Source organism: Netta rufina, assembly GCF_964035555.1.
Source record: "Netta rufina genome assembly, chromosome: 11".
Taxonomy (NCBI): Eukaryota; Metazoa; Chordata; class Aves; order Anseriformes; family Anatidae; genus Netta; species Netta rufina.
The window spans coordinates 19,522,717-19,540,170 of record NC_140134.1 but is presented as its reverse complement, the minus strand read 5'-3'; the positions used below and the strand labels follow the sequence as shown (position 1 = coordinate 19,540,170).

The window sequence follows — 17,454 nt, the reverse complement described above, 5'->3', positions numbered from 1 at the left end:
CAAATCACATTTGGTTGTAAGCAGAAACACTGCTCAGTGTTGAGCCTGAGAAAATTTGTCGGCATCTGGGGCTCATCATTGACGGGCATAATGACAGCAATGAGGCAAACAGCCAAGGGACTTGACCAAAGTAACAGTGACAGGGACTACACACACAACTAGAACTAATGCTGGGTCCAAATCCAATGCTTTAAGCCTATCACGTTTTCTTTCTAGCAGCTGCAGTACTCTGTAAAAACTGAAAAATCAGCTCAGAAAAAATAGCCATCACTAGACAACAGCTTTCTCCATATGTTCCAGTCCATAACATCTGATGATGCTTTACATGATCAAATTATCCCTTCCATAAATCATCTCTGGAATGTAAAACTGATAAAAAATTCAATTCACTTACAAATTACAATAAGAACGGTCATATTTTCAATCCCTTTTTTGCAAGCTGATCAAAGCTAACTTATAGGCACCTCAAGCAGAAAAGTGGAGTGCATTGAGTTTCCCCTGTAAAGGTAACTGATGCGTCGTATGACAGCCAATAAATTTTCCTCAGCACATCAAAGAAAGGGTCTAGGAGTGTTAGAAGCAAGAAGGCCAGTGAGGCCCTCCTGGACCACAACTATATAGTGGATTGTAATACAGATGGAGATTCGATGCTTTTGAACAACAGCCAATGCAAATTTTGAAAATATGTGAAACATGCCCCCATCCACCCTTTCAGAACAGAAACTGGCAGCTGCTTTCTCTCCTGACTGCACAGAAATCCTATCTGGCAATCTAGACAATAGTTGCAGAAGCACAGTAACAAATAACTGCTCTGTGTCTGGCTAGTACATTAAATTAATCCAACCTGCTATAGCTACAGCTCGTCAGTGGGAAGAATATTCTGTTAATGTGGCTTGGATCGCTCTAAAAAAGATTGGGCAGGCCATGAAAAAGCAGTTTCCTTGTTCCCGAGGCACAGACAATGTAATTGCCTCGGAGAAAAATGGCAGATAGTGACAAGGAGTCCAAAAGGCACTTTGGACTAAGCAGAAACATTGCTGCTTTATCTGTGTTAAGCCTGAGAAAATTTGTTGGCATCCGGGACTGGATAAGTGACAGGCATAATGACAGCACAGAGAATGCTGCACTTGTGCTGGCATTCAGAGCTCCCGAGAGGCTCAGAGCGATGCAGCCCTGCTGTCCTGGAAGGGCAAGGAAGTGAAATGCAAATGCCACATCAGAAGTGCAATACGACGATGGTTTCACCGTTAACCCAACAACAGGCGGTCGCCAAGCAGATGGGAGAGAGAAAAATAGCAGGGAACTGTGCCCGGAGGAAAAGAGATCGGGGGTGGGAGAGAGGAGGATTCATTAACATTTAAAGAGAAGGAGGTTTCCTACACCATTTCTAGGAAAACTATTGATCGACACCTTTGGATGAGGCTAAAAAAATTGAAATAAGAAAATCACTTTGCTACTGAAGCTGCAATTTCCTGATTTCACTAGAAATAAATTACAGCGCTTTCAGGGCCGACATATTTATTGACTACCCAAGGTTTTCTGCCCTAGCCAGGAGCGAGGATCACTCATTGGAAGCAGATGACTCCAGCCCATCTTCATTTCAGGCCCGGCAGCCACAAGCCCCACATCCTCTCTCAGCTGCAGCTGTGCCAGCCAAGCACTTGCAGCTCCCACCTGCTCATCGCCACATCCCTGCCAGTGTCACTGCCCCTCCGTTTTGGTGGTCGAGCCACCCCTGAGTGTCCCTTACCTCGTCAGTCCTAATGCACTGAGTGGGCTCAGACCTGCTTTGGAAAGTTTTCACACCAGCCTAGCTTGTTTGGACCAAAGGACGCTCATGCCAGCCCTTCCAAGGAAAGGAAATACAGCCCAAATGGATGGGTGTCTTCCACTATGCTGCTTAAAGCACTCAAATATTTTAACACAACAGGATCCTTGTCAAGACCATTGCTTACAGTGACAAAGCCTGTTAGCAACCACTGATTAAATGGTCATTTTTCTCCAGTCTGGCTAAGCCTCTCTAATTACCAACCTACCTGTTATTGGCTACTGGCAGAGCAATTTCGAACTTGGCCAAGAACTGGAAGTACTGTTCTTCAGTTTGTTCAGTGAAGCCCGTCCCAACCAGCAGCATCCTGAGATCCTCTGCTCTGATAACTCCATTCTTAGCAACAGACTTCGAGCTCTTGATGTTGAAAATCCTCTGCAGGCACTCTGAGAGCCAGACGGGGTCGAGGAAGTAGAGATTTCTCAGGCCGTGACTTGTGTCTGGGAAATGCAGTAGTGTACCTGTTTCTATGAGAAAATTAATTGCTGGAAAAAAAAGAAAAAAAATTGTAGATCAGTAATAGACCAACATTAGGATAATACAGTGAAGATGAGGAAGACTAGGAGGCAGTCAGGGTAGCTTTATCCACACCAGGGATAGCCAGCATGAATAACATGAGAATAAGAGCCAAGAGAATAACATGTATCTGAGGAACACTTCAATTGGTCACAAATATTAATTACCAAGAAATCACCAGTCTGCTGTGACCTACCAGTTTGCAAGTCTTCGTAGTCTTTGATATCATTTCCAGGGTTTTGCTCAATGATCATCTCTATCTGTCTGTCTGTTAAATACTGTACATCATCGTTCTGACTTCTTTTATGCTGTTCCGCAAGGACAGCTTCTTGAAGACTGAGGTAACTTCGTGGTATCTGCAAGCCACGTGAGAAAAACAGCAGGATCAGTATTAGACAGCAACCACGCTGCTGGTGATGAACTGCCTAAGCTGTCACCCTTTACAGGGATCTTGAAGTGATGGCTTTTTCCAAAGCAATTCTGTATACTTCACACACCTCTTGTGGCAGCAGTAACTCCAAAAATTCACCTCCCAGTCCCAAACAGTCCCAAACCAACCCCCCAGGAAGCCCATCTTTGGTAAGGCTCACTGCTAGAAAGCACAGTTCTCACCAGTCTCCCAGCAAGTTTCTGTGAACAAATTGAGCTGCCGACATCCTTCATGTTGCAAGTGACGTGAAAAATCAGCTGTCGGAGTCCATCGAGGCCTTCCAGAGTCTTACACGAGAGCTCACTGCAAAAGTCATGCAAGGGGGAGGATTACCAAACCTTATCAGCACAGCGCCTTCCTCTGCAGGCTCACTTTCCCTTATCACTGCCTAAGTTTCCTGTGTCAAATGAATGGGAGGAAGGCTATCAGTGAGCATTTTTAGTTTGGAGAAAAATACTGAGAAGCCTGGAAAAGACATATTAAGCCAAACTGCTTGCTTCATTCTCTGCTTGCTGTTCGTCTATCCCCTAATGCACTCTGACCTTGGGGACTTCCTTGGCAGACCAACCAAAGCCATCACCTTTTTTCCCTTCAGTGCTGCACACATCCTGGAAGGGTCTGCAAGAATGAGGAAAATGCTGTGCTCCAGCAACCACTGGAGACGAGTCTGGTCCTCAGATCAAAGAGGCACGATGATGACTACCAGACACCTTTTCCCACCCTCATTCCGGCCCTCGCTCAGCTGGGTCCTGTTATCTGGGAATTGATGCTTAGATCCTGAAAGCTGGCCTCCACCCTCTCTTTAACAGCTAAAAACCTGTTCTCTCCAACTCTTGCTATTTCTGGCCTTTTTTGTGGGCCGGATAAGAACAGTTCTCTTCCACTCTCCTCAACAAAAGGTCTTTCTAACTGATCCCACACATGTTCCTGGGGCCGACAGAAAATGGTTTTCTGAAGATTTATCTTAAACCTCAGCCATGAGTCACGCTGGGAAGTGTGTGCTCACTGGGATGCTGGAGGACCAGCACTGATGAAGGCACCCTGGGCTCACCCACACAAGGCTTTCACAACACACTCCTTGCACTCCTCCAGCACTGCTCCGTGCAGACAGATTATGGGGAGTGAAGGAGACTGTCTGCAGTGGGCACGGCAAGGAGGAGGCAGGAAAATGGGCAGAAAATTGTGACAAAATGCAGGGGAAAGGAAGGTGAGGAAGGGGAATGTGCAGGATGTGGCGTAGGTGAAAGAAAGCATCCTTGAAAAAGGATAAATGAAATTATGGGATTTCTGTGGTGATGGGAAAAGATCTCTGAGGAGACTGAACCACTCTCTCACACTGTGCATCTGTATGCCTCGAACTGGGTCCCTGGTACTTCTAACCAGAGCCAGATGAAAGAGCCAGCTGGGGTGCCTGGTGCAGCACTTGCCTTTGCAGAACAGAGTGTGGGAGGTCTCCTGACGGCTTTGCCAGGCAGCAGATGCAAAGCGCGATGGGCCATAGCAGCACCCTTCTTTACTTGCCAGCTGCCACCTGCTCATGCCCCAGGCATTGGCAATTTCACACTGTTTGGAGCTGGCTGGTGCCAGCCGGGTGCATCCATGCTCCCTCTGTGCTGTGCACCCCCCTGGCTGACAGACCCGCTTCTTTCCCAGCCAGAGAAGCCTCGTCCCCCTCGGGGCATTCTCCATCAGGAGAAGGGAGGGAGCTGTGTCAGACTCCATGGCCTGACACGGATCTGCCAGACAGCACAGCCCCTCTGTTTTCACATGAGGAGAGCTCAAACAGCACAGGTTTGGACTGCCGGGGGCTCAGGAGGCTGACTCACTGCTTGCACTGCGAACACTGCCACACTCAGGTAGTGAGAAGTTCCCGTGCTGCCTCCCCTGCCAAACCCTGCAGCACCCACCACGTAACAGTCATGCTTGGTAAAGGAAGCTTTGCAGCATTAATTACCCAATCTGTGTGTTCTCTCCCTGTGACTAATTAATAAGCTGTATCTCCATTTAGGCAGTGAGGAAGCTGAGCAGCGCAGGAGCACTGAAACAGGCAGACCAAGGTCATGACTTTGGAGCTTCCAGCTCTCAGACCCACGATCAGACCCCTGAGCTGCACTGAACTTCTCTCTGATTATGCCACATTATCCCAATCAAAAATAGATGAAATGCCACGCTGACGAGTCTTCAAATCAGTTCCGTTGCCAAGGAGATCAAGGATTGCAAAATTGTTCAAAGTGACATAAAATAGAGTGACTGAGCTTCATAAAAGCACAGATACTTACTGCAGGTGCTTGAATGTGATATCTGGGAAGCCGGTTGCTCTGGATCCAGAGGGAGATCGACAGAGAGCCAGGACATACGCCCTCAGAGTTGCTATCCTCTCAACACGGAACTTAGTTTCAATTAAATCAAGGTGTGTTCCTACCACTAACACCGCTGAATTTGGAGCTTTGGCCTGTAAGAGAAAACACTGACAATGATCTCATCTACACTATGTCATGGTACATTCTGCGAGGACATGTGAAAAATATAATATCTAACAGGGGGAGTCAAACACATGAATTAAATGTGTAATATACAAATAAAATGAAAGCAACCTGTCTTGGCAGCTTGACAATAGCAAGAAGTGATCTGGGTGTTACAGAAGTTCTCCTGCAGAACACGGCTCAATAACCTGAAGCTACTGCAGAGCAGGAGACTGTCAGTTAGGGTTTGTTACATAAGGGCTCAACATAAAGAGTCATCATGTCGTATTAAGTTGCTACAAGTCAGCTAAATGAAGGGAACTACGTCTGCACAGGCAAAGGAGAAGAAGATAGCTTAACCTGTAGCTAGAAGATCTAACTTTGATACCCAAAAAAAGGCTAGTGACATTCCAGAATGGGTATCTGGGGAGGTTATGCAAACATTTGCTCTGGAGGTTTATGGAGAGGTGAGATAAACTGCTAGAAATGTCTAAGTCTACTTAATCCTGAATCAGTGCAAAGGAATGGATTAGATGATCCTGTGGTTTCTTCCAACCCTTCCATGATTTTATTACAGGGTTGGAAAGTATCCGGATTTCAGGAAACACACTGCCAATTACAATGGGATTGCACAGGCTTAAGCAGGGATCAGCCACTGTATCAAAATGACTTTGAGCACAGAAGAAAATTCAGTTGCAGAACCAACTTTTTTTTTTTGATTTGCAGACAATCGATGTCTCCCTTACAGCGTTCACTGAAAACTCAAATCTGAATGACACCAAGCTTGATCTTATGCAAACACAGGAGAGATGGCTGTACTGAGGCAGACCAAAGGGCCCACCTGGCCCAGTATTCTGTTTGGAGGCACAGACAGAATCTGTGTCTATATTTTTGATTAAAGTATAGGCACAAGATAAGCATATAGAGACCTTCCCTGGTATGTTCTCCCAGCACCCAGCAGGCTGGAGGACACGAAATTCCTGAGCATGAGATGGTACCTCTGAATTAATAGCACCTGATGGATTTTTCTTCCACCAAGCTGTTTTTAAAACTTCTGACACCCACAGCACACAGTAATCCCAATAGACTCTGCAGCTTAGTTATCTGTTGTGTTTAGGGTACTTCTTAGTTTTTTGTTTCAAAGCTACCATCTCATTTGCTCTTTCCTAGTTCTTCTACTGTAAAAGATAACGAACAAATAATCCCTTAGGGTTTTTGCCTTATGTCCTCATGACCTAGTCTACTACAGCCCTCCTCATTTACCTCTTTCCCAAACTGCAGAGGCCTAATCTGTTTAACTGGTCTGCATTCAGAAACTTTTCCATACTTATAACCATCACACTCACCTTTCTCAATATCATTTCTGATGCTACGATGTGCTTCTTGGAGTGTATGAAGGACACAAGCACATCATACAGTTTTGAAATACCATAATTATGTTTTCTGCTTTGTTATCTAGACTGGGTTTTTGATTGCTGTTGAACACTAAGCTAGTATGGTTGCAATGTCAAGATATTTCTTTGAGAGGCATTAGCTTAGAGCTCGTTTCTGTGTGCATACTGTTAAGGCAGGTATCAAGTAATGAACATTGAATAAAAACCCAATCAACACCAATTAACTCACTGCAGCTCTGAGTCTCAGCTGAGAGCTGTCCAGGAGATACATACCATTTTATTTGAATCTAGAGTGTTAAAAAGCATAACATCAAGACCAATGTGTGTCTAATCCACACACACAAAAAAGAAGGTGCTTCAAAACTTCTTCAGAGCTTAGTGTGGTCAAATACTAATTCCAAAATAAGTATGTACTTAGCAAGGGTTTATAAATCAGCTTTTGTTTCATTCTCTGATGTGTGCGAGGGAGAACAAAGGAAATTAAATTTAAACCATTAAATACTGTGATACTGCCTACTGAGCAATGGAGAAGTAATTCCAAAAGCTATGCAAAATTCATAGTTTGTGGAGTTTCTAAGAGGAGACTAAAAAGACTCAGTAATACCACATATCTATGTGCTGAGATACTACTTGATAAACAGATACCCTGGAGCCCACCAGTGACTTCTTACCTCAATGTTCAGCAACCAGAACTGTAAGTTTGCCACAGCCTCTTCCCCCAGTGCCAAGTTCCATACAACTATGTACAATGCTTTGTCTGTGAAGAAACACTGATTGACTGTAGACATGCTTGCTGGGCCTCCGATATCCCAGACATTGAACTCCACTGAATCAACCTACTTAGACAAAGAGAAGTGTTCAAATCAAACGGTTGCAGTAAATCACAGGGAGATAATAGCTGAAGCATAAACCTATGCCTGCATAATGTATGACACAAGAAGGGTTTCAATGTCCTAATTGTGCCTCCAGGAAAGAAAAATCAACAAGCAATTGTTAAGCAAGGCTACTACTTCCCCACAGGAAATCAAGACTAATTACTTGCTGCTAAAATGATAGAGGTGCCCTTGATGCTGGTAAATCTCCAGTTAATGCTGTGGATTCTCCAGCACAAACAAGGGTCTCATTCTGAGCCCTGTATTTCACTGCATCTTGAATAGAAACTGCTTCATCCTCGTCTGTGCCACACTTAACAGGACCGCCGAAACTAGTTATCTGCCGCTGCGAGGGGGAGCAGGAAGCCTCCTGCTGAAATCATTTCCACAGAGCTCAGCCCCAAATATAGGTGCCTGGGAGGTGGGAAGCTTCTCAAGCCTTTCACAAACATTTCCTGCCTGTCACTCAGAGGCTGCTGACGTGCGCATGCCACAGCAGAGATGGGCACGAATTACAGCTCACTGTAATTCAGACTTGCTGGTTTTCAGGGGAACGTGTGAATGGAAGTCTCTCCAGCTTTGGTTCTCCTCTGAGTAGCTCAGCACCAATTCCTCAGTGCAGGCCCACAACAGCACAAAGAGGGAGAATAGCTCTCTGCTTAAATGGTATTCGAGCTTCCAGCTGCAGTAGGAAGTACCTGCATACCTTGGAGGCTCTGTCTCTAAATCATTTTACCCCGGGGAAGCAAGAAGCTGTGGATCAGCAGGAAACCCTTCTCCAGCCACCATCCTCAGAGCATCGTGTAACTCCAAGTGGGCTCTGTTTACTGGTCCAACTCCAAATACTGCTTGATCCCACACGACAAGTTACTCCATGATTTCAGAGAGCAGTCTAAGTATCTTGGTATGGCTCTGATCTAGCAGTCCCAGCCTGAAGTCTCCCAGGAACAGCTGGAAGAATTTCCATATTGTTTAAACCAAACCCTAACTAGCACCAGGGCTGCCTTGTGCATCCAAATGACCTTCAGCTGAGGGTGCTTGGATAGAAAGACAGATTCAGAGGTAGGGACAAAAGCCTGCTCAGCAACTTGGACCCTACTCCAGGTCTTTGACACTGTCTAGGTTTTTGTTTCATTCAATTGCTCTTCAACACAAAATCCACAGCTCTCTTCTCCCATCAAAGTCTTCTCTTTAAAGAGTTGGGCTGCGCTTGCTCTTTTCTTTCTGTCTCTGGCCTGGCACTCTTTGCTGTAGAATAGCTGAACTCAGCAGGCTCTTCCACCCCTTCCAAAACAGCCTGGTGGCCATGGCTCTCATCTGAGAAGTGAGAGCCATGCATTTACACACCCTCAGTTCTGACAAGAGCCCAGGATCAGTTCTGCACACTCTAATCCCTGTGGTACTATACAAACAGTAGACAGAGCTACCTACAAATCTCTCAAATACTTGAATAAATTCAGTGCTGTCCAAAACAGTTCAGTGTGGGTTAACATAACCCCTGGGTGAGGAGCTTGAGATTCAGGAGTTTAAGGTATGCCTTAGATATCCCTAGATCACAACCAGAAGTCAGGCATCCTACCTTCCCCACACCTTTTACATTTAGAACAGTTCTGACATCAAGGGAGTCCAGCTTTCGGTACGATGTCCCATTTTGTGGCCCCAAACGAAAGGACAATCTGCTTGAGGGAAGCTGACTTAAAATATCCTCTCAAAATCAGTGTCCAAAAACCACCCGAGCTAGGACAGCCAGAATTCAGGCAGTCTACAAATAGCTTTCAGCATTTAGGACAAAAAGTCAAGGTTGAGTTCTCAGAAAAACAAAACTGTCCTCTAATATCAACTGGAAATGAAACAGAGGAATTGTGACAGCTCTAAACAGGTCACACGTGAGGTCTGGTTCACAGGTAAGGGGAAACTGCTTGTTGTAAAAGGACAGGCAACTGCAGACCCCAAGGGTCACTACGAGGCTCAAGCATCTCACAGGGGCTAAGGATCTTCAATTGTTTTTCACCTTTGCCTTGTGTCCCACTGGCTTGGGTAGCTCCCATTTCGTTGTACGTATGGTGGCATCGCTGTGCATCATCTGAGGGACTTTTCCAGTCTGTAGGATCTCAATCAGTGTCGACTTTCCCTGCCGTGGAGGGCCGATGACGATCATCTTCATCAGCTTACACTTCTCTGCTTTCCGCAGCTGGGCTCGTAAGTACGCCAGCACTGTTTTAGGGCCTACGGGGGGGAAGCAAACAAGCTTTATCTGTGGTTAGCAGTTACAAACGTACATATGTACAGCAGAACTGCACAAAACCTACTGCTGCAGACACATCAGCTGAATTAATATTTTCCCTGGAGTTTCGCTGTGGGCTGAGACAACCCAGAGAATAAACAAAGAAACCTCTAGTGGACAAACCTGAGACAGAGACCCCAGAAAAAGGTCACTGCTTTGAGACTCTACAATGGAGCACTGTAAGGAGAAACAAATGCTGTGGCTCGTATGCTTCAGAAGCTCAAAGGAAACATAAAATACTAATTTAGTGTTGGAAAATACTCAGTTTTTCCTTCTACTTTTATGTTTCTACTTAAAATTAGATTTAGGCTTCAACAGTGTGCTGGAGAAGGAATAATTCCTAATAACTTCATTCCCACAGGATTTTCTTATTAAAACACACAAAAAAGAAGACAGTATTGTAATTGATCCAAAAACCTAGCAGCTTACAATAAAGTTACTGCAATGTGACTGTGACTGCTGATCCTAAGCACTTCAGTCTTTAGAAAGAGTGTCTAAATACCCTAAACTATACACATTCAGAGAGCAAGCCACAGAATGTATCCAGCATGCATACAAATGCAATACTTCATTTGCAGTAAGTCGTTCTTGGAACATGTGATCTACCTTAAACTGATCCTATAGGCAGAGATTAGCACTGACTATCAAACTTACAGATATGTGTAGGAGGTTTTGTCCTATGCAATTTCAGTTGTTAATTGCAACAAGGACTTGGGTGCACGCTGTCTTTTCCTGTTTGGGACCATTAAAAGGATGCAATTTTCATTAAATGTTCATTCAGTTTCATAAAGCACACACAGCATCAGACTTACCCTCTTTTCTGATCTCTGCAGGAACATTACTGATACTTAGTTCTTCGATATCCAGCTGCCAGAGATTAGCCAGCTGTCCAAGCTCTGGAGGAAGCTCTCGGATACCAGGGTTACTGTACAAAAACAAATAGATCTACCAACAACCAGGCTTTGTGTGTAAGTAGCTGCTCTCACAGACTCTCGGATTACACTATTCTCTCCTTGTAGAAATCTTCCATTAACATTTTAATAAGGCTACTCAGCACTTTAATAGTAATTTTCATCCTAAAAGTGATGTATAACTTTAGTTTATCCTCTGGGCCAGACAAGTGTAATCATCTTTATTGGACAGTTGAGGAAATATAAGCAAAAATGATGAATTATTGACTCAAACGCTATAGAAGCAGACAGCAGAAAGCCAGCATTAACTAGAGGCACACTAGATTCCCAGGCCTGTGTTCAAAGCATTAGATCATCTTCCCTAATTTAAAAGGTTGGCTTCCTCCTTATCTAAAGCAAATGATGGGCACAGTTCTAACAAGGGGCTGACTATTTCCAGCTTTTTGACTTCAAAAGCACTGGACATCTGGGGTGGGGCTCCGCAGAAGACTGGTCACTAAAACAACATGGAAATAATACTGCATAGCTTTTCCAGAACATGGACTTACTTTCCTAAATAAAGTTCTGTTAAACCTTTTAGAAGGCAAACGGACTGCGGGACAGATTCCAGCTGATTGTCGTTCAGATAAAGGACTTCCAGAGAATCACTCAGAAATGCTGGAAACTCCAAAAAAGGACCTGAAACAAGACAGGAAAGAAACTGCACCTTTAAAACATAACAGGCACCAAGGCTCTGTACCAAGAACCTTCACCTTAACTTTGTAGGCAGGACATGAGGTCATGTTCCTTGGCAGGAGCCACCACAAAGCAACAGCAGAAAAGCAAACAGCCTTCAAGAGTGACCAAACATCAACGCTCACATCTCAAGTTTTTAAAGCCATGGTGATGCACATGTTTGAAGGTGACAATCTCCAGGACCTCTGAGGTGCCAAGGGAGGAACTCCAGGCCTGCCAAGATAACTATACTTCAGAGCACGAGTGGCATTTTGTTTCTCGTTGCTGGATAGCTGCTAACACCTTGCCAACTGCCCCTATTCCAGCCCAACAGCTCGCAGTGAAAGGGCATACCAAAGGCGCAAGTGTTTCTCAACATGTTTTTTCCATGTTGTGCAAGTAAAGCCCCAAACTGGGCAGAATTTACATTCAGGCCCCCATGTTGCATCCTGGAGCAGTAAATGGTGAATCAAGTCAGTAACATCAGAGAAGAACACCCAAACTGCAGCTGACACACGGCTACCCTATGTCACCTCTAACACACAGCCTGCGTTTGCCCCCGTTCCGTTTTATACTGCAGGATCTCACGGCACTTCAGCCTTCCTACACGGCTGAGCAGAAACTAGCTTATTTTGGGAGCAACCCAAGCAATAATAGCGACACTGCATGGCTGACTTGCTGTTGCTGGAAAGGATCAGACAAAGGGAAATTCATCCGGTTCCAAAGAGCATCGTTTTGCTCCACAAATTACTCCAGGGATGGTGGCATGAAAAGCTGCCATGAATTGTATTGCTGTCTTAAGACTGTCACATATATCTACCACGAAGCGTCGTGAAGTCAAGGCAAATTAGGCCACACAGGGACAAGCAGATTTTGAGCCTCTGATTAGGAAAGTACAAGCAGCACCATCTGCTGCCTCCGCAGTCTGTAAAAGCAGCTCGGAGATGTGATACCCATCCTTCCTCCAGGATGGAACGGTTGTACTTCCACCACGATCTTCCTCCCTTACAGAGAAAGCTTGAGGAACTGCAACTAGATTTAGGCAGAAAAGAGAAAGAAAAGAAAATGGAAGAGGTTTCCACAGGAGAAAGTTCCCCAGTTCTAATTTTAACAGCGTTTCAGGCCTGAGCTATGATCAGGAAGATAGAGACCCACTGTCTGCAGGGGTGTTCACGTACGTGACAGGACTGTCTGCTGTGGGCAGGGTGTCACAGTCTGCCTTTGAGTTTTCAAATAAAAAATCATCTCTAGGATTATTTTAGGAGAACAGCAGGCTTATTCATGGATTCAATTTACTTCCTTTCTGGCTCATCGCTGGACTTAAACTTTTCATTGTTCCTCTTCAGTGCACACCTAGGCACAGACAGATTTAGTCCCCCTTGGACACGTAGAAGCAAACACCTAAAATAGTAGCAATACTCTCAATTCACCAAAGAGCCCAAAGCGAAAAGGACTGTACTGTATTGGAAGCAAGCTCAAGGTGTTTATGAATTGCAATTATTTATTCATGAGTTATTTATGACTCCTCTGGCTTGAGCTCAAATTTTCCCTTAAAGAACTGTAGAAAAATTAAAACAAATCCCATCCTGAAAATATATTTTTGGATGAGTAAATGCCACCAACACCACGTGCGTGTGCAAGAAGCTATTCTGAGACTTATCAAACAGGTACAGTGAGCATCCATAAATTCTTCTCTTTATATAATCTAGACTTGTGTAAACACTTTTGTTGGTAAAATCATATGGAAACCTGCCCCCCACCTCGCTAGGAGATTTCTGTGAGCTGCTGATGTATTCCAACTTCTGTTTTCTCTTGTTCTTTAAATTCTTGGCCACATCCTCTAGTCTCACCAAGCTATACTTGGCACAGGAACAGAGAGAAAAGGATGAGCTGGCTTTGCTCTGTCTCTGTGGCTATTCAACCATGGCACCAGCCAGGTGGGCTATCCTGTGCCCTGCCACAACCCAAGGCAACCTCAGGCAGCTCGGAGTTTCACCAGGCTATTAGGTGCCAAGGTTTTTCAAATGTTACAACTGCAGAGTCCATCCTCTCCTGCCTTATGCAGAGGGGTTATGCTGGGTTTGCAGCACGCAGAACTTTCCATTAGGACAGCAATTCCCTTTTAGAGCTGGTTTTAGCTGTGCCCTTTGCACTCTGCCTACTACTTCTGCCCTCCTCTCCCTTGGGAAGAGCTGCGGTAGCTGTTCACACAGGAGGTCCAGGATACGTCAAGACTCTATAGATTGGCAAGATTCAAACTCCTTCCAATTCTTCCATGTTCAGGATTTCACTGATGTTATAGCATTTCCATTCCAACTTTCCATCTCCTACTTGCAAAACAGCATAGTCCAACCCTTTCTCCTCATTTGGGTGCACACGCATGACTTGCTGCACAGCAGCCTCTACTTTCACAGAGGAATTGGGGCAAGATTAGTTTTACCTGGAGCTCCAGGTAGGCCCTCTGCCTCCCAGATGGACAGACTGCACGTTAGGACAAACACCACTATGGCTATACATATTTCCTTATTATAACTCGGTGCACTGACCAGTTTTACCTATTCACATTGATGCAAATGCACATTTTTCAGGGGAACTCACTATGAAAGCAATTGCAGGAAGGCCTTTCAATCCCATGAGCAGCTGAGGACTGCTCTGCTGTGTGTCACAAAAATGCCAGCTCTATGCCACGCCGTGATTCTCAAAGACTGCTTTAGAGCAAGTCATTCTGCAGGCAGTTCAGAATGAGAAAGCTCTCCAAGCGATTTAAAATAAAGCAAACAAACAAAAAGAAATGCAGATGAATCTCACAGTGAGCAGGAACCCGTAAAAATATATTCAAATATTTCTTTGTTCTGTCTGGTGTTTCATGTGCGTTAAATCCAGGATATCTCCTGTGCTCTGCTGCAAACTTCAGAGGCAAATCACAGAGACAGGGGAAAACATGCTATTTGCAAAATCAACAACAGAGACAATCCTAAGAGTAACTAATTGTGGCTTAGTTTCCCTTCAATGCACCAGTTAGTGCTCTGGCTAAGAAGAATAATTTTCACCAACAGAATAAAAGTTCCCTGAAAGAAACAGGTCTTACCCATTCTTTACCTTCATATGTTGATGATATGAACCAGCTGCACTGCTTCTTTAGAAATATTTTTATCTGAACACATTTTCTCTTTATTTAAGTGCAATTGCACTTAAAATTGCAGCTGAGTTTATGCTGATCTCCCCCCAGGCAAACTCCACAGATTCCTGTTGCTTCACAGCCCACCTCAGCCCCATTCTCAGCGTTTGCACTGCTGTGCACCTTACCTGCCTCTGGGCCACAACGCACCCTGCTCCTCGTGGTGAAAAAGGGAATCCGCTTCGTTTTAAATCCCTCGTCATTCCTGTCAGCAAGACAAAATGGCAACATGTGGGAAAATGAGCTTAGATGTGGCAGTTGAGAACTGTGCCTGTGACAGATGCAGAGCAGAGCTGGACCCTACCCAAGGCTGTGGGATGCACAGCACGCTTCTTACGGGTTCCTTTCTGGTTTTGATAGTATTGAAACCCGCTGTGCTATCACAGAGCTAGACTCCACCAACACTTGTCCAGGCCCAATGGTTTTCTTCTGGCAAATTAACAGAGCTCTGCAAGGCTGTGCTTTCAGTTCCCAGGGCGAGAGCACTTGACCCCCAGCTTTATGGGTGTCAAGGTTAAGTAGCCTGTCAAACAGCAAATTGAACAAGCTTCACAAGGAGCACTGGAGAACCGACCTGTTGCCACTCCCTGCTCTCGCCAGAGAGTCTCTGACAAGGAGACCCAACAACACAACTAGGGAAACACACCGAGGCTGAAAAATGATAATATGACCTTAGCAACTGACACAGCAACTCATAAAGACTCCAGAAATTTTTTTGGGCAGTCACCCAGATGGGAGGACAGAAGTATAACACAGATAAACGCAGCTCCAGAGAAGACAACGGACCTTTAAGTCTCTGTGTTAAACATCCCTGTTGCAATTTCTAGATAGAAGAACATCACCTTTTCATTGGATGACCTTATTAATGTCAGTATGCTCTATGAACTTGCAGCTGCTTACACTTCCATTTAAAAAAAAAACAAAAAAACAAAGATTTCTCATATTTTCCAAAACAATACTCCCACACTAACTGCAAACTGCAGCCCAGCCAGATGGTTTATGGTTAAGATCTGATCCCCACAAGTAGTATCTGTAGTGATGAGCCACACATTGGGTTAAAGAAATTCTTACATGTTCTGAAGTTAAACTGCCATTATCAGTAATCTATTTAATAAATGATATAGTCTGCTAAGCATCTAAAGAAGCAGTAATGGATAATTCATCACTGTCACAGACACACAATATGCTTGGAGACGTGGTATGCTGATGTCAACGCCTTCATTGCAGGTAATTAATTCACTACTGACACCCTTTGTATTACACAAGGGATTGGCTTTGCTATAATTTCTTCAGCTTTTGTTTTCTCAGAAAAAAAAAAAAAAAAAAAAAAAAAAGAATCACACCACACTTACTTCCCAAGTTGGTTTTTTGAAAGATCCAGTGATTTCAGCTGTTTGCAATTCCACTTATCTTGTGAAGGCAATGCAGCTAACTGATTTCCCAGCAACTTCAGGGACACCAAAGACTAAAAGGAGAGTAGCTTGGAGTTAGAAGACAAAGTATATCAAACACACAGAAAGAGATTTTTTAGCATGGCTTTTAAAGAACTGAAACAAGAAGAAAGCACATCTTTTTCATCAGAACATCCTGTCCAGCCTGCCTAGCATGCAAAAAAAAATTCATTTCTGTCTACAGTAAGTATATTTTTTGCACAAAGCAATACCACTATTAGTTTGGGGAGATTATTAGTCTACTTGCTGACAGATTCAATTGGAAACAACCCATTTAGGAGGACATTTTACTTTTAGTAAGGAAACCCTTCCAAATGGAAAAGAACAGCATGATCTATGTACACAGTAAGCCACATATGGATGAGAATTCGTTTATGTCTCTGCAAGCTAGTGTCAGAATGGGCTTATACCTGTTTCATATATATAAGATCAACGTGAAAGATGTGAACTATTTCACGCAAGAAAAGTTTGCAATTGCTTTGTTATTATTTGTTTGTTAAAATTGAAAGGATTTACATCACCTTTCTGTGATTTACAGAATTCACCTGCTTTTTTTTTTTTTCTCCTCACACCAGGAAGAAATTTCAAAAACAAGAATTGAAGCTGATTTATACCATTAACACTGTACAGATAGGATTTGGCTGCAAATACCGTCAGTAAAGTTAAACACAGGCCCTCCTTTAAAGTTTAACTGAAATGCAAAAGAAAAAATGCATTTCGCATTCAGATGTGTAAAGTTTCTGCTCTTCCATCTGTCTTTAAAAATAATGTTAAGGCTCAAATGAGCATTTTCATTTGGCTGAAAATCCAATTTCCTGCTGAAAAACAATTTTCTATGTAGGATTTCCACGCCGGTTTATTCTGCAAGTTCCCCCATAAAAAATGAGATAAGCAAATCATCAGCTAAATTATCTCATGCCATAAGTACAGCAGTATTAATGAATTATACCTCATGGAACTCCTGTTTTACCAGCAGAGACTTTGGCTTCAAGTGTGTTAAATGTTTTATGTGCTCGACATAATATAAAAGGTTTATGCCCCTTTTCATCAAGCAAGATTAACAGCGTTTCACAAAGCCTTGTTGGCCTTCCTCCCTTTTTCTCAAATGGAAAAAATAGGAGGTATCCATGTGACAAAAGCAATGGACATCCAGCAGTGGTTGCAATGGCAATTAGCGCGCAAAATGCTCCCTCTAGTGATAGGAGAGGTGCAGCACTGGGCCCTGGTGGGACCTAAGGAAGGTGAAGTGAAATGGAAAACTGCAAATATGCAGAGCGAACCACCAGAGGAAAAGGTTGGAGAACTGTGCAAACTTTTAAAACCCTCCCCACCACTCTTGTCTTGACAGCCAATGGTTTTATCATCATCAGTCTGCCGCTGGCTCAGACCTCCTGTTGGAAGGAAGACACGGTCC

At 44.0% G+C, this 17,454-nt stretch overlaps 1 protein-coding gene across 1 annotated transcript in view; it reads right to left on the bottom strand.

The window, feature by feature from the left end:
- LRRK1 (leucine rich repeat kinase 1) overlaps positions 1 to 17,454 on the bottom strand; it is a 75,149-nt gene that overhangs the window by 23,339 nt on the left and 34,356 nt on the right. The window contains exons 11-20 of the mRNA XM_084293640.1: positions 15,942 to 16,054; positions 14,718 to 14,794; positions 11,246 to 11,375; positions 10,599 to 10,711; positions 9,514 to 9,728; positions 7,302 to 7,466; positions 5,054 to 5,226; positions 2,957 to 3,077; positions 2,541 to 2,700; positions 2,037 to 2,313 (exon numbers count right to left, since the gene is read on the bottom strand). Of these exons, the coding sequence (XP_084149766.1) occupies positions 2,037 to 2,313; positions 2,541 to 2,700; positions 2,957 to 3,077; positions 5,054 to 5,226; positions 7,302 to 7,466; positions 9,514 to 9,728; positions 10,599 to 10,711; positions 11,246 to 11,375; positions 14,718 to 14,794; positions 15,942 to 16,054 (1,544 nt within the window). The remainder of the gene's footprint in view (positions 1 to 2,036; positions 2,314 to 2,540; positions 2,701 to 2,956; positions 3,078 to 5,053; positions 5,227 to 7,301; positions 7,467 to 9,513; positions 9,729 to 10,598; positions 10,712 to 11,245; positions 11,376 to 14,717; positions 14,795 to 15,941; positions 16,055 to 17,454) is intronic.